The 23,084-nt window shown below is 45.0% G+C and overlaps 2 protein-coding genes across 4 annotated transcripts in view; one reads left to right on the forward strand and one right to left on the reverse strand.

The window, feature by feature from the left end:
• Nucleotides 1-2,447: 2,447 nt before the first annotated feature.
• LSM7 (LSM7 homolog, U6 small nuclear RNA and mRNA degradation associated) lies at nucleotides 2,448-13,374 on the reverse strand. 2 transcript variants are annotated; one of them, XM_024216597.1, is made up of 4 exons: nucleotides 13,308-13,372; nucleotides 12,107-12,197; nucleotides 8,735-8,806; nucleotides 2,448-2,840 (listed from the first exon to the last, which is right to left on the reverse strand). In XM_024216597.1, exons 1-4 carry the CDS (start codon nucleotides 13,311-13,313, stop codon nucleotides 2,698-2,700), a joined length of 312 nt encoding a protein of 103 aa, XP_024072365.1. In that variant the 5' UTR covers nucleotides 13,314-13,372; the 3' UTR covers nucleotides 2,448-2,697. The 2 variants fall into 2 exon arrangements, with proteins under 2 accessions (XP_024072365.1, XP_024072366.1); XM_024216598.1 differs by lacking the exon at nucleotides 8,735-8,806 and having other exon boundaries at nucleotides 13,308-13,374.
• Nucleotides 13,375-13,441: 67 nt separating this feature from the next.
• The window catches only part of SPPL2B (signal peptide peptidase like 2B), a 109,411-nt gene continuing 99,768 nt past the window's right edge, over nucleotides 13,442-23,084 (forward strand). For both annotated transcript variants that reach the window (XM_024216595.2, XM_024216596.1), the window contains exon 1: nucleotides 13,442-13,588. In XM_024216595.2, coding sequence (XP_024072363.1) covers nucleotides 13,529-13,588 — 60 coding nt within the window. In that variant the 5' untranslated portion in view covers nucleotides 13,442-13,528. The remainder of the gene's footprint in view (nucleotides 13,589-23,084) is intronic.

The following is a 23,084-nucleotide window of genomic DNA, read 5'->3' on the forward strand; positions in this document are numbered from 1 at the left end:
TGTTAGTCTCTAAGGTGCCACAAGTACTCCTGTTCTTCTTGCGGATACAGACTAACACGGCTGCTACTCTGAAACCTGATCCAACTTTCTTCATCTATCCATGTCAAGGGACAGGGTGGGATAGTTGTTATAGCAGATTGGAAAACATAATTTCTGTCCCATGGGAAATTCCAGTATTTCATCATGTTTTCATCCTCAATTGGGACAAAAAGTCAAACTATCAAAACTTTTAGCAGATCAAAAAGTTCAGAAAAAATTTGATTTGGCAATATCTGATTATTAAGAGTCAATATTAACTGGTGCCTGCTTGAGTTGCCCTGGTGTCTCCTAGGAGTGTGTAGTTCATCTAGCTCATGGTCCCATTCTTCTTTACAAGCCAAGGTCCCCTGCTAGACTAACTCTCCCATGATGCACCATGACACACTGCAGCAGTTTAGACGGATATAGATTAACACTGAACCCCCCTGAAACTACGTTTTAATTTTCCATTAGGAAAATGGATAGTTGTAGGCAAAATTGACATTTCTGGAAAATCAACTTTTTCCACGGAAAACCACATTTTCCATCATTAAACAGAGCCAAGGTCATGGAGAAGCAGTGATTCTTATTCTTTCACTCAGTCCCACAAATGTGGAATGAAGATGGGGCAGAGGAAATGGGGAAAGTCTCATTTCTGGGAGTTTTCTCAGCAACTATAGGAGCCATCCTTCCTCACTGACTTCCATTTTCAAATGGAGTGGTGGCCCCACATCAGAGTCTATATGTACATCAGACTTGGTCTCCTTTCACCTTCCCCTCCACCCTCTCTTCTTGCAAACATCTCTATGCCTTCTTCACCACTGCCATATATGGTTGGCATGCTCTTCCAAGATCTATGCAGAGTTAAGGTTCTGGTGCACAGTCAGCAGGGGAGGTGCCTGGTTGTTGTTGGAGAAGGCAGGCATGCACTGTTAAGCTACTTAACTTTTCATTTCCTTGCTTTGGTAGGTTTGCATCACGTATGTTTCCAAAGTGTGTGTGTGTGTACGTACACATAAGTCTGTAGGACAGAACCAGTTTTGTGGGTTTTCTGCAGAAGCCCCAGTACATTGTGAGTTATATAACATAGCATGCTATATAGGTAAAACTCCTGTCAACTACTGAAAAGTATCACAATTACAGAAAAGAACTTAAAAAAAATAATTGGCACAGCTTTGATCAAGAACTAGCAAAAGCTTATTAAAAACTAAAATCCAACGCCTTCATCCCTCTGTAAACAGCCTTTTAGTGGTACACCAACAGGGAATTTCTTCTCCCTGAAGTTTCACATGTGTATTCAGAGACTGTCAACGTTTTAGTGACAAAAAAGGGAGATTTAGAAGCCCCCACTCTTCAAAATATTTCAGCTCCTATCTTAGCAAGACTACATAACCAAGTTCCAATTAAAGAACAAAGTTTACCTTCAGAACCATGCAAAATCACGTTCAATGGAGCTGCCCAAGTTGTGCTTTCACGTATATGGGCAGCATTGTTATTATTGATGCTGCATGAGCCAGAAAGACTCTAGCTGACTTTTATATGCTATATTGAGTTTACAAGACTGGTTTTCCAGATTAAAATTGATATATGCACAAGAGCAGCAAATTAGCCTCATAAGAGCTTTTATTTATTCAGTTGTTCTGAAGTTTTCCCATGTATCATGTATAAAGTTTAGAAATGCATAGTTACAAGTCAACAAGAAGAAATCACAAGTGGAAGTATGTGTGCAAGCTACAAAGTAACCTCGTACTACTAGACTGCCTGCAGTAGAAAATTAAATTTTAAAATAAAGCATACAGGACAAAACCAATGTTCTTTCCCCGTGGTCCAATCTGCTATATAGAAGAAAACAGGTAACTTCAGTAGGTTTTAGGTCACTCAGCCAAGCCTGAAATTTTCTGGGGCCACTCAACACAGATGTCTCTAGGGAAGACTGACTTTACAAATTCCACCAAAGGCAAGATTTGGAACAAGAGCCAGAAATTGATAGATTCCCTTCTTAGCTCTAGTGTTTATAAAGAATGGTAACAAGTCAGTAAACACTCAAATTAGTTTCCCTATAAGTATCAGAGTGGGCAGGCAGGTAAGAAATCACTAGTACAGAGCCTAAGATGCTCTATGAAATGGTCCCTGCCTATGAATTCTGCTGCCTAGAGGAACGAAAACAGAATGGAAAAAACAGATCTGAAGAAGGTCTCTGTGTAAGCTTGTTCTCGCTAACAGACATTGGTCCAATAAAAGATATTACCTCACCCACTTTGTCTCCCTACTATGAAAACTTGGTTTTGGGGGTATTTAATTAGTCTTTTAGACCCAATCTTCACGCATGCCTGCTGGCTACCACCATTATTATTTCCAAGCAGTCGTTTTAAACCCAGAATAGAGAAAGGGTTCCCTGTACCATTTAAGACTTCAATTTGAACACTGACTAGAGCAGTAATGAAGTTTTTTTTTATTGAACAAAATTAGATCTTATTTTGCAGTTGTCATTCAGTGTTCCTGCTATCACCGTGGCAAATGGCAAAGTAAAAAGGTCAAGGTCCTTCTGCCCTTTATAAAATGAACATTTTAAAAAACCAAACAAACAATCTATTCCCCAAAATGGGAAGGTTTCTGATACACTGTTCATTATCTCCAATGATTTGCAGCCTTGAGGCTTCAGTGAGTCCCAAGAAAACGTTAGCCCTCCTGCTGCTGAATGAAAGGGTTTGGAATAGCTTCCATTCCATCCTGTGGACAAATAAGAACCACGGATGTTCCTCTGCAAACCACCAGTCCCAGCTGACGGGTATCCTCTGTTAGTTTGTATTGGTCATCTGGATCTGAAAGAAAACCATCCAGGAGAGTTTAGGATTACAATGACAGCATAAAGAAAAGAAACAGAATTCAACAATTATTTTATAGAGTAGAGATTAAATTTCCTCTATCATTCTTCATAGAATCATATGGGACTGGAAGGGACCTTGAGAGGTCATCTACTTCAGTCGCCTGCACTAATGGCAGGACTAAGTATTAGTCTTATAACTTTTGATTCCTATTAGTACCTCTAAACACTCACTTTGTTACTCTTTTCTTTCTATATTAAACTCATTTGCATATTAACTATTCTCCTAAAAATCTTTACAATATTAGCAAGAGTGTGTCTAAGTTCTAAGGCCCAGCATGTTGGTTCTTAACCTGTGAATGACTGGTATTCAGGAATTTTAGGTGATTGAGGGCTGGGCTGTATCTAATTATTCTCAGGATCTCCGAGCCTGTGGGAATCCAAGTGTCCACAGAAAAGACCCCTCAAGCTAGTAAAAAATGTCTAGAGGAGTATGTTATAAAAATCTGGGTGATCAATAAGGAATATTTGTTATGGCACATTGGTTCTGTAATGGTGGAAATAATGACCACTGAAAAAGGTTTTAACTCATTCAGAACTGTCAGTTGTCATAGCTGTTAGTAATAGTGATAAGACTAGAGATTCCTTTTTACTCGGTCAGGTAAACTGAGGACTACAAAAGAAATTCCATTAGTAAGTAGAAAAACAAGAATACATGGTAAAATCATCATGGGAAAGTATTTTTTCCCCTCCAATAATGAGTTTTTGATCTCATAACTTATTAAAAAAAAAAAAAAAAAACACAGGTCTTGGAAGTCAGGTTGGGGAGTGCTGACTATCAGCATCCCACCAGAGAGCAAGGAGAGAGAAACAGAGGCCAGCTCTTTCCCTTACACAAATGTGGTAATGTATCAATACTTTCTGTATTCTGCATAGTGCTGTACTAATCTGATAATCTTTACTTAAATAATTCCACTGAAGTCTGTTATTTGAGTATCTTGACTCGTTAGTAACTTCAAACATGCAACATACCTTAAAATGAAGTTACTGATAACGGAGGATTCAAAGCTGCACATATCCTGTGCTGTGACAATGACAATGTGTGACAGAATGCACCTATGTCCACACCCTACACACTATTATAATAATCTTTGTACAAAGTGTGTCCTGCAAGGGATCACTTGAAAACTCAGAATTTACTTCTTGTCATGTTCTGATAAATTGCGTGTGACAACATTGTATGTGAAGTTATAAGATTGTATGTTATAAGACTCCATTGTATGGTGTTAACATGTTCCAAACTGAGGTTGGCCAACACATCTGTCTCAAACAAAGGAATGTGTGCTCTGTTTAATTTGCATTTAAGCAATAAACAAAGTCATCGTATAGGAAGGGTAGACAAAGAAACCTCAAATAGGTGAGGAAAAGCAGAAGGGAATAACCTTTCCTATAGACTGCCTCCTGAATCTCAGCTGGAAATGTTTTCTAAGACGGGGACTGACACTATAAAAATGAGGGACAAACACCCCAAGGTACATCATCTCTCTCTCTCTCTGCGCCCATCAATTCACTGCACCAAAAGGAACAAAGGAAGCAACCAATGAACTGGGGAAGGAGTCCTGACCTAAAAAGTTGGTCTGTAAGACTTCTGAGATCATATGGTGAGAAAAACTTCGCTTTGAATGTAATATAGTTTAAGTTGTGCAGCAGTTGTGTTTTATTCTTTATTTTTCTTGTAACCATTTTGACTTCTATTCCTCATTACTTGTACTCAACTACAAAGAGATAAATTGTGTGTAACAAACTTATTCTATTGTTTTATCTAATACAGTGTGTTTACACTGAAGTGTCTGTGAAACTCCATTTAGGGTAAGCAGGTCTGTGCATATTATTCCTATTAAAGAAATACAAACTTTATATGAATTTGTATGGTTTTAGGAGAGGGCTGGGAAATACAAGACATACATGCACGGGGGAAACAAATCTACGACTGGGAGTGTGGTGGAGTCACCCTGCAGTAGAGCCAAGGTATGGCTGGCTGCCTGACTGCAGCACGCACGCACACACAGACAGCTGGGAGTGACTTGCATGCTACAGACTATTTGTGAGCAGTCCAGACTAGAAGCTACAGCAGCAGAGGATTGTAAACAGCACCCCATGATAAAGAGATTGCACTACAGTACTTGTATTAGGTGAACTGATATATTTATATTTATTTATTCTGTAAAAAATATTTTTATTTTTGATTACAAATATTAAGTGATCACTGTACACTTCGTATTCTGTTTTAACGGAAATCAATATATTTGAAAAGGTGGAAAACATCCAAAAATATTTAAATAAATAGTATTCTATTATTGTTTAACAGTGCGATTAATTTTTTTAATCGCTTGACAGACCTAATTTTTATCAATGACTTGGAAGAAAAACAAAACCACCACCAATAAAGTTTGCACATGACACAAAAGTTGGAGGAGTGGTAAATAAAGAAAGTCACTTATTTAGAGCGATCTGGATCAAACTGGGCACAAGCAGACACTATGCATTCTACTGTGACTAAACGTATGCATCTAGGAACAAAAATGTAGGCCATACATACAAGATGGGGAACTCTACCCCGGGAAGCAGTGACTCTGAAAAAGATTTGGGGGTCATAGTGGATAATCAGCTGAACATGTGCTCTCAGTTTGATGCTGTGGCCAAAACAGCTAATGCTATCCTGGGATGCATGAACAGGGGAATGGTCAATAGGAACAGAGAGATTATTTTACCTCTATATTTGGCACTGGTATGATCATTGCTGGAATACTGTGTCCAGATCTGGTGCCCACAATTCAAGAAGGGTTTTGATAAACTGGAGAGGGTTCAGGGACGAGCCATGAGAATTATTAAAGGAATAAAAAACATGCCTAATATTGATAGACTCAAGGAGCTCCTTCTATATAGCTTAACAAAGAAGGTTAAAGGATGACTTGATTACAGTCTACAAGTATCTACTTGGGGAATATTTAATAAGGGACTCTTCAATCTAGCACAGAAAGGTATAACATGATCCGATGACTGGAAGTTGAAGCTAGACAAATTCAGATTAAAAATACATGCCTTATTTCCAAACAATTAAAGTAATTAACCCTGTGTTGTGGTGGATTCTCCCTCAATGACTATTTTTAAATCAAGATTGTATGTTTTTCTAAAAGATCTGCTCTAGGAATTATTTTGGGGAAGTTTTATGATACTGTTATACAGGAGCTCAGACTAGATGATCACAATGATCATTTCTGGCCTTGCAATCTATGAACTTTACTTTGAAGCACATACCATTCAGATTCCTCAGATGGTAGAAATTAAAAGCTCTTATCAAACGAGACACCTAAGAACTGGTGTCCAGATGACAAAAGAACTCCGCAATCCCTAAATTATCACTCTTGCAGACAGATTCTAGGACCAAAAACTACAGGAAGACAGACTTTTCCATATATAAATTCCTCATTCACCCAGTAAGAATTACATTTGCACATCCCTAGTATTTAGCCATAATGGTGGAGGGAGAAAAATTGTTCTCCTTAACCTCTGAGGATAGGGCAAGAAACAATGGGCTTAAATTGCAGCAAGGGTGGTTTAAATTGGACATTAGGAAAAGCTTCCTGTCAGGGTAGTTAAGCACTGAAATAAATTGCCTAGGGAGGTGGTGCAATCTCCATTGTTGGAGAATTTTTAAAAGCAGGTTAGACAAACACACGTGTCAGGAATGGTCTAGGTAATACTTAGTCCTGCCTTGGGTTCAGGGCTAGATGACCTCTTCAAGTCCCTTGCAGTCCAGTCATAGAATTGTAGGACTGGATTAGACATCAGTAGGGGAACATTCTCTTGTCTGGATATTGCAACATCAAATACTATACTTTTTTGTAGTCACCACACTTAGCAATTATTTTTAGCATTCCACAGATTTATTTTTTTTAAAATATACTTCTGAAAAATAAAATTTTATTCTAAAACTGTGGCCAACTGGACAGATGATACTTTGTGACACAATAAACATGCATTCTTTTGACCCTGTGTACCCTCCTGAAAGTTAGATAGCATGATGCTCATGACCTGGCATTGCCAGCAGATCGAGGGACATGATCATTCCCCTATATTTGACATTGGTGAGGCCTCATCTGGAGTACTGTGTCCAGTTTTGGACCCCACACTACAAGAAGGATGTGAAAAAATTGGAAAGAGTCCAGCGGAGGGCAACAAAAATGATTAGGGGGCTTGAGCACATGACTTATGAGGAGAGGCTGAGGGAACTGGGATTGTTTAGTCTGCAGAAGAGAAGAATGAGGAGGGGATTTGATAGCTGCTTTCAACTACCTGAAAGGGGGTTCCAAAGAGGATGGATCTAGACTGTTCTCAGTGGTACCAGATGACAGAACAAGGAGTAATGGTCTCAAGTTGCAGTGGGGGAGGTTTAGGTTGGATATTAGGAAAAACTTTTTCACTAGGAGGGTGGTGAAGCACTGGAATGGGTTACCTAGGGAGGTGGTGGAATCTCCTTCCTTAGAGGTTTTTAAGGTCAGGCTTGACGAAGCCATGGCTGGGATGATTTAGTTAGGGATTGGTCCTGCTTTGAGCAGGGGGTTGGACTAGATGACCTCCTGAGGTCCCTTCCAACCCTGATATTCTATGATTCTATGCTGTATCATAGGATATGCTAAAAAACAAGGTAAAGATCATAACACAGCAAGAGTTTTGTTCTTAAAGAAAAAGAGGAAGCAGGCGTCAGTTGTAGTGGATCACCTGTTTGTGCTGATGGTAATTTTACAAGAGTGCCCCAGGGTTCATAAGACAGCTCAGACCGGAATTTTCAAAGAAGTCTAATGAAATCTCAGTAGGTCCTGGATGTTTAACTCCAAAGAAGCTAATGAAGATCCCAACCTGAAGTGTTAAAGGCATTTTGTGGGAGGAAGTGATATAAATTAAAATAAATAAATAAATAACAAACAAATAAATAAATTTTATTTTATTTAGTGGGAGGAAGTGAAATCAGGCAATTACTATCTGTGACATTGATTCACAGCAGTTAAGATGATCTGCCCCTCAGTAGTGATTCCTGGTTAAGACTACGTTTTAGTCATAGGTATTTTTAGTAAAAGTCATGGACAGGTCACAGGCAGTAAACAAAAATTAATGGGCCGCCCTGACTAAAACTTGGGCGGAGGGCCACAGGTGCTTTAGGGGGGACGGTCCGAGAGCACCGTGGGTGCTGGGGGAGGTGGCCCAGGACCCCTGCTGGTGTTGGGGGAGAAAGGGGAGGGGGGCACAGCATGTACCCCACAATCCCTGTTAGTGCTGGGGAGGGGAGGAAAGGGGGCTGCGGCGTGTGACCTGGGACCCCCGCTAGTGCTGGGGGAAGGAGGGGGTTGGTGGGACGTCCTACTGGCTCCATCCCTGCAGCTCCTAGGCGGTGGAGTCAGGGACAGGGGCTCCACTGCTCCTGCCACAAGCGCCAGCTGCTGCAGCTCCCATTGGCCGTGAACCGCAGCCAATGGGATCGGGGGGGGCCCTGCGGGCATAGGCAGTGCAGAGATCCCCCCGCCCCCTAGGAGCTGCAGTGGGGCCCCTCACCCCAAGGTAAGCGCCCCACCGCAATCCCCTACCCCTGAGCCCCCTCCCACACACCTAAACTGCTGCTGCTGCTGGCCCAGGGGCTGCTGGCCCCAGGCAGCCCTTGAGCCAGCACCAACCACTGCAGAAGTCATGGAAAGTCAGAGAATCTGTGACAGACTTGCAGCCTTATTCCTGGTTATTCAGTTTGGAGACTTGGGCGTTTTATCTATAAATGAATCCTTGACAACACAAAATCAGCTTCCATGGTTACTCTAAGCTTTCAGATGGCATGTTCCATACCTCTCATATATTCAATAGTGCCATCAAGCACAAGGTTTAGAAGAGGGTCAAATCCTTTCAAGACTCCGCTAGCTGAAGACACCACACACACACAAAACAAAAAACAAAACAAAAAAAACAGTTAGAAACTAAAATACACATAGCTTTTTTACAAGACTGTAGCACAGGGGCAGGCAACCTATGGCACGCGTGCCGAAGGCGGCACACGAGCTGATTTTCAGTGGCACTCACACTGCTTGGGTCCTGCCACCAGTCCAGGGGGCTCTGCATTTTAATTTAATTTTAAATGAAACTTCTTAAACATTTTTAAAACCTTATTTACTTTACATGCAACAATAGTTTAGTTATTTATTATAGACTTATAGAAAGAGACCTTCTAAAAATGTTAAAATGTATTACTGGCATGTGAAACCTTAAATTAGAGTGACTAAATGAAGACTCGGCACAGCACTTCTGAAAGGTTGCCGACCCCTGCTGTAGCAACAGGAAGAAAAATCCCAAAGCAAGATGTAAGAAAATAAAATTCCTAAATTCCATCCCACTCCCAAACTGAGAAGGGGAAACAAATGGGAGCAGCCACCAAAAAGTGCTTGATTTGGGAGAGAGAGGGAATGGAGGATGCCCTTCTCTTCATATTAAGATGTCATTAGTAAAGACAGTGAAGCATGACAAGTTGCTTCTAGAACTTTCAGGTTATTCAGACAATTAAAAGCAAAGAAAAAGCCATTTCAACTAGTGAAACTTTTACATTCTAGTTGTGTGGTCAGTAGATTAGCACAGCCTTTCATTCACAAAATGAACTGTCCATGTGCTTACTAGAGCAAAAAAGTAGTTTAATAGGATAGTAATTGTTTAATTGAGATAATCATAAGTCAGAGTAGATTGTGTTTGTGCTGGTAAATTTTCATATTTTGGTTATAACAAAACAAAAACACGACAACAGTAAGTCCCCCTAAACAGCCCAATGCATCCCATCTCCTGTGCATCTTTTCTAGAATGCAAGCTCTTGTGGCACAGGCATTGCCTTCATGTGTATATACTGTAAAGAGCCAAGTACCTTGTTCATGCTAAAGTACATAAAGTAATGATTTTGCAAGGCTGGGCAATGAATATATTATGCAGGATCACATGAGTTGACTTCCCCACCTTGTAAAAGCCAGTTTTACCATTTGTATTACCATAATGTCCAAGACCCCCAGTCACGCTAAGCCTCCATTGTGCTAGGTGCTGTACGAAAACAGAACTAAAGATAGACTATGCCCCAAAGAGTTTACAATATAAGGCAGCAGACAAACTGAGATAGTCGGGAGTACAAGGAAATGACGAACCATATACCAGCAAACACACTAGGCAGCAGTTTCACTGAACTAATGGGCTAACTGTTATCAAGTTCTTTATAGGCATCACAGCAAAGGGGAGTTTTAAGGAGAGATTTGAAGCAGGATAATGAGACAGTTCTATGGGGGTTTATGGTGAGCGTCTCCCACAAGTGAGGGGCAGCATGGAAGAAAGCATGAAAATGCTTGTTTGAAAATTTAACAAGTGGGTGATGGAGACTGGCATCTTTGGGTAATGAGAGAGGGGAGTCAATATTTCAATACTGAATGAGAGATGATAGGTAGACCATGGATAGGCTGTGAAGGACCTTGAAAGTGAAGACAAGATGTTTGAGGTGTTAGAGAAAGGGGAGTCATAGTTGATGGATGCAAACAGAGGGGTGATGTGGTGAAAGCAACGGGCTGGGAGAATGATGTTTGTGGCAGCATTCTGAATGGATACAGGGCAAGACTGCATTTGTCAAGGCCAGAGAAAAAAGGATGCTGTAGTAATTGAGACATGAGATTATGAGAGCCTGGACAAGCGTTTTAGCTGCTTGGATGCATACGGCTTGTAAGGCCATATCTTAAGAGATGTTATGCAGAAAGAATCTCCAATATTTAGATGCATCACCTAGATATAGAACAGGAGTATTTGTGGCACCTTATAGATTAACAAATTTATTAGAGCATAAGCTTTCGTGGGCTACAGCCCACTTCTTCGGATGCCCACGAAAGCTTATGCTCTAATAAATTTGTTAGTCTCTAAGGTGCCACAAATACTCCTGTTCTTTTTGCGGATACAGACTAACACGGCTGCTACTCTGACACCTAGATATAGAGTACCTAGACAGAGGTTTGAATAAAAAATGATAGGCCTGTGACATGGGCATGAGTGACAGGCAGAATGGTGATGTTGTTTGCAGTGACAGAGAAAGAAGGTGGGGGGAGAAGGCTTGGGAGGACGATTAAGAGCTCTGTTAACCATGTTGAGCTTGAAAGGATGGATGGCTAGACATCCTTGGGGAGATGGCAGAGATTTTAGTTTGGACAGAAGAACAAAAGTCGGGAGTAGAAAGGTAGATCTGAGAGATGAGCACAGAGACAGTAGCTGAATTTGTGTTTGTGAATGAGACTACTCAGAGATAAGATGTATTGAGAGAAGAGAAAGGAACCAAGGAAAGAGACCTATGAAAGTCCCTCCTCCCCCAACTGGACATCCTTAAAGAGCAATTAGAGAGGCGGGAGGAGAACGAGGAGAGGACAGTCACAGAAGCCAGGGTAGGACAAGGTTTAAAAAAAAAAAAAAGTATGGCCAACTTTGTCCAAGATGAATGACAAGGTAAGGAGGAAAAGGATGGAGAGCTGGTTCAGAGTTTTTTGCTAGGAAAAAGCAACAGAGGGTCCTGTGGCACTTTTAAGACTAACAGAAGTATTGGGAGCATAAGCTTTCGTGGGTAAGAACCCTTGCATCTGAAGAAGTGAGGTTCTTACCCACGAAAGCTTATGCTCCCAATACTTCTGTTAGTCTTAAAGGTGCCACAGGACCCTCTGTTGCTTTTTACAGATTCAGACTAACACGGCTACCCCTCTGATACTTGCTAGGAAAAGGTCATTCGAGATTTTGGTGAGAGCAGTTTCAGTTGAGTGCAATGGGTGGAAGCCAGATTGAAGAGTCTTGGATTGAACTGGAGGAGAGGAACTTCAGACAGCAATTGTAGACAGGCATTCAACAAGCTTAGAGATAGAGGGAGAAGGGAAACAGAACAGTCATTGGAGAGGCAAGTGGGGACAAGGATGATATTTTTAAAATGGGAGAAACAGAGATTTGTTTGTGAGGTGAAAGAACCAGAGGAGAGTGAGAGGTTAAGTAGAAGAATAAGGGAGAGGGGGAGATAAGAGTGAGCACCAGGGAGATCTAAAGATGCAGTGGTGTTACTGGAGCACATGGAGGGATTACAGGAAGCAAAAAGCAGTTAGGATTATGGATGTGGGATTCATTATACCGCAAATGCATGATGATCTGCAAACCAGCATAGTTCAGTTTGAAACTTACCTTCCCTACCACCTTGGAATTTTACTCGAATTGTTTTGTCAATGTATTTTGAGAGATCCAAAATGCTCTCTTTCTTCTTCTTTTCTTTATCCTGGGGGGAAAAAAGGAAGCAGAGCTTACATAACTAAAAAGTAAACCAGAACCATCTCTTGGTTACATGTTTGGCCAGTGCTTGCCACAAAGGGGTCCTGCAATAAAAATAATTAATAATACATTATTAATAGTTAGAAGAAAATGGTGAAAGTGTGCCCCTGCTTAATTGCAAGGGAGCTCTTCAGCATAAACTATCAGTGCCTTCAAATTATGGATTAGCCCACGGAAACTGAAAGTCCCCACAAACATACCTTTGTTTGGCTCTAGATAGACTGTCGCACGAATTTTAGGGCATGCAAGATGCAACCTGCTTCATTAGGTAGGCCCTTCGAATTCGAGGCAGGCTACCAAAAGCCTCATCCAACTCTGGAGTATAATGTACACATCAAGCCAACCGATCCCACTATATAACACACTTACCAAACGGAGGGAGTATTCAAGTAACATCTTTATCTCTAAATTGAGCCATAAAACTCACACCTCAACACACTAGCTTCAGGAATGACAGTAGTGATTTGTAGTGAGAGATTATAAGAGTCTCATGGCATGTGCTAAACCTCTGGGCAAGGGGACTTTCAGTGTACTGGATTCTTCTTCATCCATTATAACTTTCCTAAGGGAAATTTACACTCTGGTTTGCTTTACGGCGCCCCTCTGTGTTTGGCATCATCTCAGCTTGTGCCACACCAATCACTTGCCGTGCTGCTGCTTCCGCCAGACGCTGCCCTCCCGCCAGTAACGCAACTCAGCGTTCGCCCCCCACAGCCGGGGGTTTTCAGGGCAGGTTCTCGCCGCGGGACCCCAGGCGGACTCACCTCCGCTCGCACCTAGCGCGACCTAGCGAGAGAGCGCGGGGCCGAGCCCCCCATATGGCTTCACTCGCCTCTGGCCCGCCGCACTCCATGGAGGAGCCGGGCGGGGCGGGGCTCTCAGGCCGCGGGGGCAGAGCTCCCACAGCCTCCTCCCACCCGCTCAGGCGAGGAAGCTCCGCAGGCTGCTCCGCGGGCCTCCCCTAGCAGAGCTCGACCTAACCCCGCCCCGCCCCGGAGCTCGGGAGAGACAAGGACAGTCCCTACCGGGGGCCAGCCCCGGCTCTCCCGCTACTCACCGCCATCTTGCGCCTACCAAGCACCTCCGCCCTCTGCTCTTTCACCCTGACACTTCCGGAGTCTGGGTCACAGCCCCGTCCTCTGATTGGCCGCTTCGCCCGCTTGCCCCTCCCAGAGGCGGGACTTCCGGGCTGAGAGGCCGGGTTGCTGGGTAACACGGCCAGAGCGGTGCTAGTCCCGGCTCTGCTCACAAACAACCGGGGCTACGGCGGCTCTCGGGATGGTGGCGGCGCTGACAAGCCGGGTCCAGCCTGGGCTGCTCCTGCTCCTTGTCGCCCAGGTGAGTCCCTGGCTCCGCCTGTGGGCCCGGAACAGAGGCGGGGCGCGCCTGGGCCCGCTTCCCCTTCCTGGGCCCCGAGGCAGCTCCCGACCCCTTCCCGCCGCCCCGAAGCAGCGCGCAGGGCTCCGTCCCTCTGTGCGGCGCGCCCCGCCCGCCCGGGTGCTGTCGCTGCGGGACTCCGCCTTCCGACCGGGCTCCCCCCGGCCCGGCAGAGCCCCTCGCTCTTGGACTGTGGTCGCCACCCCAGCCCCCCGCGGCCTTGGCGCGGGCTCCATCTGCCTTCTCTGGCGCTGCGGCCCCGCACCCAGGGGGCAGGCGAATCCCCGATTCGTAGCAGGGAACAGCTAGGTCCTTGGCTTACAGCCCCTGTCCCGGAACGGGGGTCTCGCTGTGCACCCAGCGGATGGCTCTGTCTGAGGGGAGCCAGGGTTTGCTCCTCCAAACCAAAGAGCCTTGTCCGCGACCTGCACTTTCAAGTGGGTGACGTGGGGTCACTGCCGCAGCTGGTAGCACTGGGCGCTTCCTGAACAAAAGACTTCCGAATTGACAGATATTTTCAGTGCCCAATGTCTGTTCAAGACCAGTCAAAGCTGAAATGTCCTTGATTTGTAGGAAGCCATGAAAACCATATACAGTCCTATACAGAGACAGCAAATAAACGTGGAGACATCTGCAAAATGGGGTTCAGGTACAAAGACCGGCTTCTTCACCAGACTGCAATAATAAAACTACAGTAAGGCTATATCTATACTACCACTTAAGTTGGTATAACTTATGTCTCTCAGGGTTCATGCCACCCCCTTAAGCGACATAAGTTACACCGACCTAAGCGCTTGTGTGGATAGTGCTATGCTGGCGGAAGAGCTTCTCCCGACGACGTAGCTACCGCAGCTCTTTGGGGGTGGATTAATTAAGTAAATGAGAGAATTCTCTCCCATTGGTTTAGGGCGGCTACACTAGAGAGTTTACAGCGGTGCTGCTGCATCAGTAGCCTAGATGTGGGAGGGAAGAGAGACCTAGCTAAACTGGGACTTCAATAAGTCTCTTCCCCATCATGCCATATACATTTTGGGATTTCCCATTACTGTTTTCTTAAGGCTGGTCTGTGCTACAGAGGTAGACATAATGCAGCTTATGTCGACCCAACTATGACACTATCTACACTCCAGCCCTCCTCCCACTGATGTAAGTGCCCTACTACACCAACATAATAACTCCACCTCCATGAGAGGTGTAAGGCTTATGTTGGTGTAGTTGGGTGAGGTAAAAAGCAACAGAGGGTCCTGTGGCACCTTTAAGACTAACAGAAGTATTGGGAGCATAAGCTTTCGTGGGTAAGAACCTCACTTCTTCAGATGCAAAGGTGAGGTAGTGTCTGTGTAGACACTGTGTCCCTCACATCCCCTGTCCTGTCAACTTCATGGCAGGAGCTGTGAAATTGACAAGAAAGCCCCTGATTCCCTGGAGAGCTGGGTGGGTGGACCCTGCTCCCGGCTGGGAGTCAGGGCCAGAAGCTGGGGGGGGAACAGAGGGGGGAGGGGCAGCCCCTTGGGAGCCTGTGGGGCAGCTAGACTCCTGGCAGGGAGCTCTCAATGGAGCTGAGAACCAGGCTCTCAGCTTCCTATGCTCAGGGGTGAAAGTAACTTAAAGGACTTACCGGTATGTCGGAGTCCTGAGCGAGGGCAGGGCCTTTCAATATTTAAAGGCCCTGGGGCTCCGTGCTGTGGTTGGGAGTCCCAGGGCCTTTAAATATTGAAAGGCCCCGCCTCTTCCGGTTGATGCGGCTGGGAGCCCCAGGGCTCAGGGGCGATTTAAAGGGCCCGGGGCTTTGTCCGCCACGGAGCTCCGGGCCCTTTAAATCATGACGGGAGCCCTGCCACCGCTACCCCGGTGCAGCAGGGCTCCCACAGTGATTTAAAGGGCCCGGGGCTCCCTGCAGTGGCAGGAGCACCGGGCCCTCTAAATCCCCGCCAGAACCCAGCTGCCGGGGTCCCAAGGCTCCGGCAGCGATTAAAAGGGCCTGGATCTCTGGCCTTTGTGGGGAGCCCTGGGCCCTCTAAATCACTGCCGGAGAAGCCGGTCCAGTCCAGCACAGCGGACCGGACCGGCTTACTTTCACCTCTGCCCATGCTGCCCCTCTTGGTTTGGTGGAAGTGCTCCTGGTTAGGATGTGCACCACTGTCCCAAGGATAGTGTGGACATTCGACTGCGGTGGCTGTAAGTCAACCTAATATACCTCAGCTTAGGTTTCTAGTGTTGACAAAACCATAAGTTTATGGAGGGGATAGTATGATGGGATAGCCTAATTTTGGCAATTAATTGATCTTTGACTATTAGCGGTAAATATGCCCAATGGCCTGTGATGGGATGTTAGATGGGGTGGGATCTGAGTTACTACAGAGAATTCTTTCTTGGGTGTCTGGCTGGTGAGTCTTGCCTACATGCTCAGGGTTTAGCTGATTGCCATATTTGGGGTCGGGAAGGAATTTTCCTCCAGGGCAGATTGGCAGAGGCCCTGGGGGTTTTTCGCCTTCCTCTGCAGCGTGGGGCACGGGTCACGTGCTGGAGGATCCTCTGCACCTTGAAGTCTTTAAACCATGATTTGAGGACTTCAATAGCTCAGACATAGGTTAGGGGTTTGTTACAGGAGTGGGTGGGTGAGATTCTGTGGCCTGTATTGTGCAGGAGGTCGGACTAGACGATCATAATGGTCCCTTCTGACCTTAAAGTCTATGATTCTATGTCTTTCAATAGTTCCTGAAAACATAGTCTTCCCTTCCCACTCATGGGAGTCCTGCCAGTGTACTCTGGGGAGAAGGAGTTGTGGATCAGAATACTTAATCCTGCACAAGTACACCAGTGGAAATTTTTTCTTGATGTTGTGTTCTGAAATTCTCAGTCTTTGTTAAATTTTCTAACAAGCACCTTCTTGCTTTCTTCCATGCTATCCCTCACATTTGAGAGGAGCTCCGAATAAACATCAGCACAACAAACTCATTATTCTCCTACAAAACCCCCTTAAAATTTCTCCTTTGCTGTGATGCCTACAAAAAAAAACCAACCCCAAACAAACTTGACAATGGTTAGGTTGCTGATGTGCTGAGACCACTGCTTATGATACTGACCATTATTGTCTCTGTTTCCTTGTACTCACCCACCTGTCTGCAACCATTTGTTGTATATTTTCTTATACTTAGCCCATGCCCCAAAGAGCTTACAATCTATCTTTTTAGTTCTGAGTTTGTATGATGCCTAAATACAATGGGGTCATAATCCGTGTTCTCTCTAATTTTTTCCATCCATGTCTGGAATGAATTTTGTTATGGGCACCAATATCGATTTAATGTGCAAATGTGCACCACCAGTAGAAACAAAAAACCTAGATATAATATATATTTTTAAAAAGTTACCATAGGGATAATTACTCCAGCCAGGACAGGTTAGGCACTTTAGAACTCAAAGAATTAAATTTAAGCATAAGAGAGAAATAAAATTATGAAATGCATTGATCAATCAAAAACCTAAAATAACAGCACTTTGAAAGAATAAAATTACAGAGAATATATGTGCATTGCAGGAAGTACCAAGCAATAACAACAACACAGGTATGTGTTGGGAAGTGAGTTTGAAAGGGACAGAGTGTGTGTGTGTGTGTATATGTGTGTGTGTGAGAGAGACACACAGAGACAGAATGTGTGTGTGCTGGCTGCTGGGGAAGTCTATGAGAGACCCTGTGCTATCTCTTTAAGACACTCACACCAGAAGGCTCAGACCGCAGCAGCTGAGCTCTCTGCTCCTGAGTCCTGTCCCCCACTCCCTTGCTCTGCAGAGATGGGGTACATGGGTGGGGGGCACCCTGACATCAGCGCCCCCTTACACACACACACACACACCCCTCCGCTCTGCACAGCAAGCAGGAGGGTCCCGGGAGCAGCTGGCAATGGGCTCCAAGGCAGAGGGCAGGAGCAACACGCACCTGAACACACAAGCTGCTTTGTGTGGCTCTGCAAATCAAGTTCGCAGCACTCCTGGGTGGCCGTGTGACCACGCAGCTCTGAGGAAACACAGATCATAGTCCATAACTTGGGCTTCCTAGGTGCTATGAAAATATTAATAAATAACCCTAGTAGTTCATTAAACATACATCAGGGGAACTGTTAGGGTACAAAACAGCTGGTTTCGGTCCTGCTGATTGTTATCATGAAGCAAGTTTTGTGCAGCTATTGTCTCTTGAGTAACATCTGGACATAATGAGGAAAATCACTCTCTTTGCCTTCTTATTATGACCTAAATTCTCCTGGGATCTTGTTATGGATGTTCAGAGAATAGTATCAAGTAAAACAGATCCCGCCTTAGTCACAGTTCAGGGCAACTGCACCTTTATTTCCCCTCAGGGGTCCAGCAAATGCACCCATTCTCACGCTTCCAGCTCCCCAGCTGTTGCCTTTCTTGGTGGAGATCCTTGTTTCTTTCTCTTCCAACTGGAGTATGTCCAGGCTGCACAGTTTCCTGCCTTCACTGTGTATTTTCTAGCACAGACAGGTTGCCTAAAGACACTGTTTGCTTTCTTTTTAGAGATGGTTAACAAATGTAATTGCAACAGGTATGTTGCCACACATCACTTCCTATGCAAGCCTACTTTAGTCCTAAGGTGAAAAGCATTACAGAGAGAACATTAAAAACAATAGCAGAACCCACATGCATGCTATTAAATTTATCAGAATTACCCCCACCCCTAACAGGGATTCTGGCAGGAACAGTCCTTCAAACTCTCACCCAAAGGAATTCCGAAAATCTCGGGGAGGAGGGAGAGAGGAGTTGGGGAATTCAAAGGCTTGATACTGGAGGCAGTACATGCAGTGTGACGATAACACATACAGTTTTAATACAAAGATATTAACCCTAATTCAATAAGTCAGGATTCCCCTGAGCTAATGGCTCTTTCAGTTAGGGCAAGTCAGTTTCATAGCCAATAGTACACAAGGGAGTAATGTGCTCAGCATTACATCCAACCAGTTTTGACTGGGCCCCATTTTGGAGCTGGCCATTCAGTGTGAGATCAAGTGAGACTTGAACTCACAACCTTGACAATTGTTGTCAAGGCTCTTAACTGCTCAGCTACTATATCTCAAAGCTAATACCTAACTGGGGACTTGAACTGTAGCCCCTCAGATTAAAAGTCTAATGCTATACCAACTGAGCTATCCAGACTCATTATTTCAATAAAGTTTTTCTGAATTCCATAAGGTTTGTTTAGGAAATTACATGATATTGTCAGTATGTCATAGGATCTTGTTATGGGCGTTCAGAGAATAGTATGAAGTAAAACAGATCCTGGCTTTAATTTAGATATGTCAGAAGATCAAGACCTGGTATTCTGAGCAGCAAGCCATTGAGGAGAGAAGCTGGTGATAAAAGTAAAAGGATGTTTTTTTTTCTAACTGCCAGCCTTGCAGATTCTCCCAGGGGTCCTGGAGTCAAGTCCAATTTTTACCTTCTTAAGTATCATCACCAGTAATAAATTCTGCAGGGTAAATTATGTTGTCATTAACTCAATGCCTTCAGCAGGTAAACAACAGATATGTGATGTCAACAGATTTGACTCTGAATGGATTTACTGAGTAAGATAATGCGGTTTTTACATAGCCACTTTTCAGAAAGACCTGAACTTTAAGATTTTCTGTGGTTGTGTCAACCTGACCTGGGCTGTACTTTCAGTGTTAGTAATGCAAAGTTCTTCTTCATGCATTTTTTCCCTATAACTTCCTCTACCCTACCCTTTGATAGCTACTGAACAATCTGTCCTTCCTAGGTATTTACAGCCAGCACGTCCCTGCGGCCTGCCGCTTCCCACAGCTCCCGTTGGCCAGGAACGGTGAACCGCAGCCACTGGGAGCTGCAGGGGGGCCATGCCTGCGGACGGTCAACGTAAACAAAATGTCTCGCGGCCTGTCAGTGGATTACCCTGATGGGCCGTGTGCTGAAGGATTGCCGACCCCTGCCTTAATGCATCCTTAACTGAAGTTTCCACAGACCATGCACAACAGCAGAGGACCAAATCCTGGAAATAGTCTAAAAATGGATGTGCAGCTTACCTTCGTCACACGTGTGGGTGCGTGCACACTTCTTGCAACTCTTTCTTACGGTCCCTTTTGTTATCTTAAAGAATACTAATTCTAGATGGCATGTGTATATTTTCTTCCTTCTTTTAAATAGCGTGATAGGTCTCACTAAGCTCTCAATCTGCAATTTGTGTGGTTTGATCAATGTCAGCTACAAATCAAGTACTGAAAGCATCAGAAATATTATATGAAAATAGACTAAAAGAAGCAGCAAAAAGGAACAAAAAATGGAGCTTGAGTCCATGAGTTATGGTAGGCCTTGGAGCACTTTTCAGTGTAGGGGGATATGGCTTCAGTTAGTACAGACCTTTGTGGAAATGGCCCTAAAACTCTTTCTTACTTCATTGGAATAATGGAGGTGGCCCTTTCTGTTGGTGTACTCTGTGGCAAGATGGGCTGGTGCCAAAACAGGGATATGTGTGCTGTTTGTCGCTCCATTGCATTTTGGAAACCCGATTGCTTCAAAACCATCTATGGTCCTGCACATTACCAAGAGTCACAGCCATGGTGCATTTCCCAATTCCAAATTGATTTCCCACTGACCGGTAGCAGTCTGGTGTTGCAAGTTTCCAGTGTGCCGTTGCCACTCGCTTCTCCACTGTCAGTGCAGCTCTCATTCTGGTGTCCCTGCGCTGGAGGGCTGGGACAAGCTCAGCATACAGATCCAGGAACATGGCTGTGCACATCTGAAAGTTCTGCAGCTGCTGCTCATCATCCCTAATCTGCATTACCCAGTGATGCAGCCAGTCAGTACTTGTTTCTCAGGCCCGGGCTTCACCATCTGCAGCTGCTCCATGAATGCCACCAACAACCTTGAATTGGTTTTTGCTATGTCTAACAGCAAACTGTCCTCCAAGGAATAATCCTTTTCCCTACTCGTTCAGTTTCTCTTGCAGCTCTGTAGATAATGTTTTCACCCCTTAGCTCACAGAGAGCCGGGAAGCGATTACTACAGGATTGTGCTCCCTGAGCTTGCAATGCTCATGACAAAGCCCTGGCTGGCATGATTTAGTTGGGGTTGATCCTGCTTTGAGCAGGGAGTTGAACTAGATGACCTCCTGAGGTCTCTTCCAACCCTAATCTTAATATGATTCTATGAGAATAGTGAAGAGCTATGCAGGCTCCATGCTTTTGTCAGAGATGGCAGACAGTGAGGAGGGCCACACAGGTTTGTGGGATTTTAGGAAAAAAAGGTGTGAAAATGATGGGATAAAGATAACATTATGGGATGGAGACAGTTGCAAACTGGGAAGTTGACCCCATGCTCCCAGTCACCCCTACATGACTCATTTTGGCCCCATCATGCATTGCCAGAACTTTGCAAAAGGCAGGGCACTAGATGGTGGCAAGTTGCATAGTGGGATACCGGCCCAAGGTGCATTGCACTCTGCATTGATACAAGCACTCCTGGTGAATATGTACACTGCCAACACAAGGAGCCACGTATGCATTTGCAGAAGCATTGTACTAACTGTTGTATGCTAATGTAATTTTGAGTCAATATAACTTTGATCTCAGGCTTTGTGAATCTCCATCATTTTCCAGGCACAGCAATGCTCAGTGTCACCACACCTAAGTTCCTTTGTGAAGCTCCCACTCTCTAAAGGGGTTTTGTGAGGATAGATGCATTAAAGATTGTGAGGCATTAAGGGTATGTCTACACTACGAAATTAGGTCGATTTTATAGAAGTCGCTTTTTAGAAACCGATTTTATACAGTTGATTGCGTATGTCCACACTAAGCGCATTAAGTCGGCGGAGTGCATCCTCACTACCGTGGCTAGCATCGACTTACAGAGCGGTGCACTGTGGGTAGCTATCCCACAGTTCCCGCAGTCTCCGCTGCCCATTGGAATTCTGGGTTAAGCTCCCAATGCTTGATGGGGCAAAAACATTGTCGTGGGTGGTTTTGGATACATGTTGTCAGGCCCCCCTTCCTCCCTCCCTCCATGAAAGCAACGGCAGACAATTGTTTCGCGCCTTTTTTCCTGGGTTACCCATGCAGACGCCATACCACAGCAAGTGTGGAGCCCGCTCAGCTCACTGTCACTGTACGTCTCCTGGGTGCTGCATTGCTACACAGCAGCAGTTCCTTGCCTTTGTGGCAGATGGTGCAATAGGACTGGTAGCCGTCGTACATCTCCTGGGTGCTCCTGGCAGACCTCGGTGAGGTCAATCAGGGGCGCCTGGACAGACATGGCTATCCTCCTCTTAAAGCACTGAATGGGAGCCAGAGACTCCAGGTCATTCTCTTCTTTAAGTTTCATCTCATGGAGGTTCAGTCCTGCCTGGAATATCATGCGAGCTGGAGGCTTCTGCCTCAGGCTGCTCTCCCAGTCAGCAGCACCCCGCGGTCACACCTACCCCAGCCTATCACTTGCTCCCATGGCTCATGAAGCCTGGACAGTAGTAAGGAGCAGTTCAGCTATAGGCTGAGCAAGTGCAGAATGGTGGTAGAATGTGCCTTTGGATGTTTAAAAGCTCGCTGGCAGTGTTTGCTGACTAGGTCAGACCTCAGCGCAGCCAACATTCCCATTGTTATTGCTGCTTGCTGTGTGCTCCATAATATCTGTGAGAGTAAGGGGGAGACGTTTATGGTGGGGTGGGAGGTTGAGGCAAATCGTCTGGCATCTGATTTTGGGCAGCCAGACACCAGGGTGATTAGAAGAGCACAGCAAGGCGCGCTGCGCATCAGAGAGGCTTTGAAAACCAGTTTCATGACTGGCCAAGCTTCGGTGTGACACTTGTGTGTTTCTCCTTGATGCAAACTCGCCCCCTTTGTTGATTTTAATTCCCTGTAAGCCAACCACCCTCCCCCCTTCGAAATAAAGTAACTATTGTTTTGAAACCATGCATTCTTTCTTTATTAATTAAAAAAAAAAATGAGATAACGGACAAGGTAGCCTGGGTGGGGTGGGGGAGGAGGGAAGGACAAGGCCACATTGCTTATTGTAGCCACACTAAAAATCAAACTGTTTGAATGACAGCCTTCTGTTGCTTGGGCCATCGACTGGAATGGAGTGGCTGGGTGCCTTGAGCCTTTCCCCCCCCCGTGTTCTTGGGCATCTGGCTGAGGAGGCTATGGAACATGGGGTGGAGGGTAGGCGGCTATACAGTGGATGCAGTGGGGGTCTGGGCTCTTGTTGGCTTTCCTGCAGCTCCAACAGACGCTTCATCGTGTCTGTTTGCTCCCCCAACAGACGCTTCATCGTGTCCTGCCTCTGCTCTTCGCACTCACTTAATTCTTTCCTGGCCTCTGCCACTGTATGCCTCCATGCATTAAGCTGTGCCCTATCAGTACAGGAGGACTGCATGAGCTCGGAAAACGTCATCACGAGTGTTTCTTTTCACCTTCTAATCTGCGATAACCTCAGG

This window comes from Terrapene carolina, unplaced genomic scaffold (genome assembly GCF_002925995.2).
Source record: "Terrapene carolina triunguis isolate 2854851 unplaced genomic scaffold, T_m_triunguis-2.0 Scaffold662, whole genome shotgun sequence".
NCBI lineage: Eukaryota > Metazoa > Chordata > Testudines > Emydidae > Terrapene > Terrapene triunguis.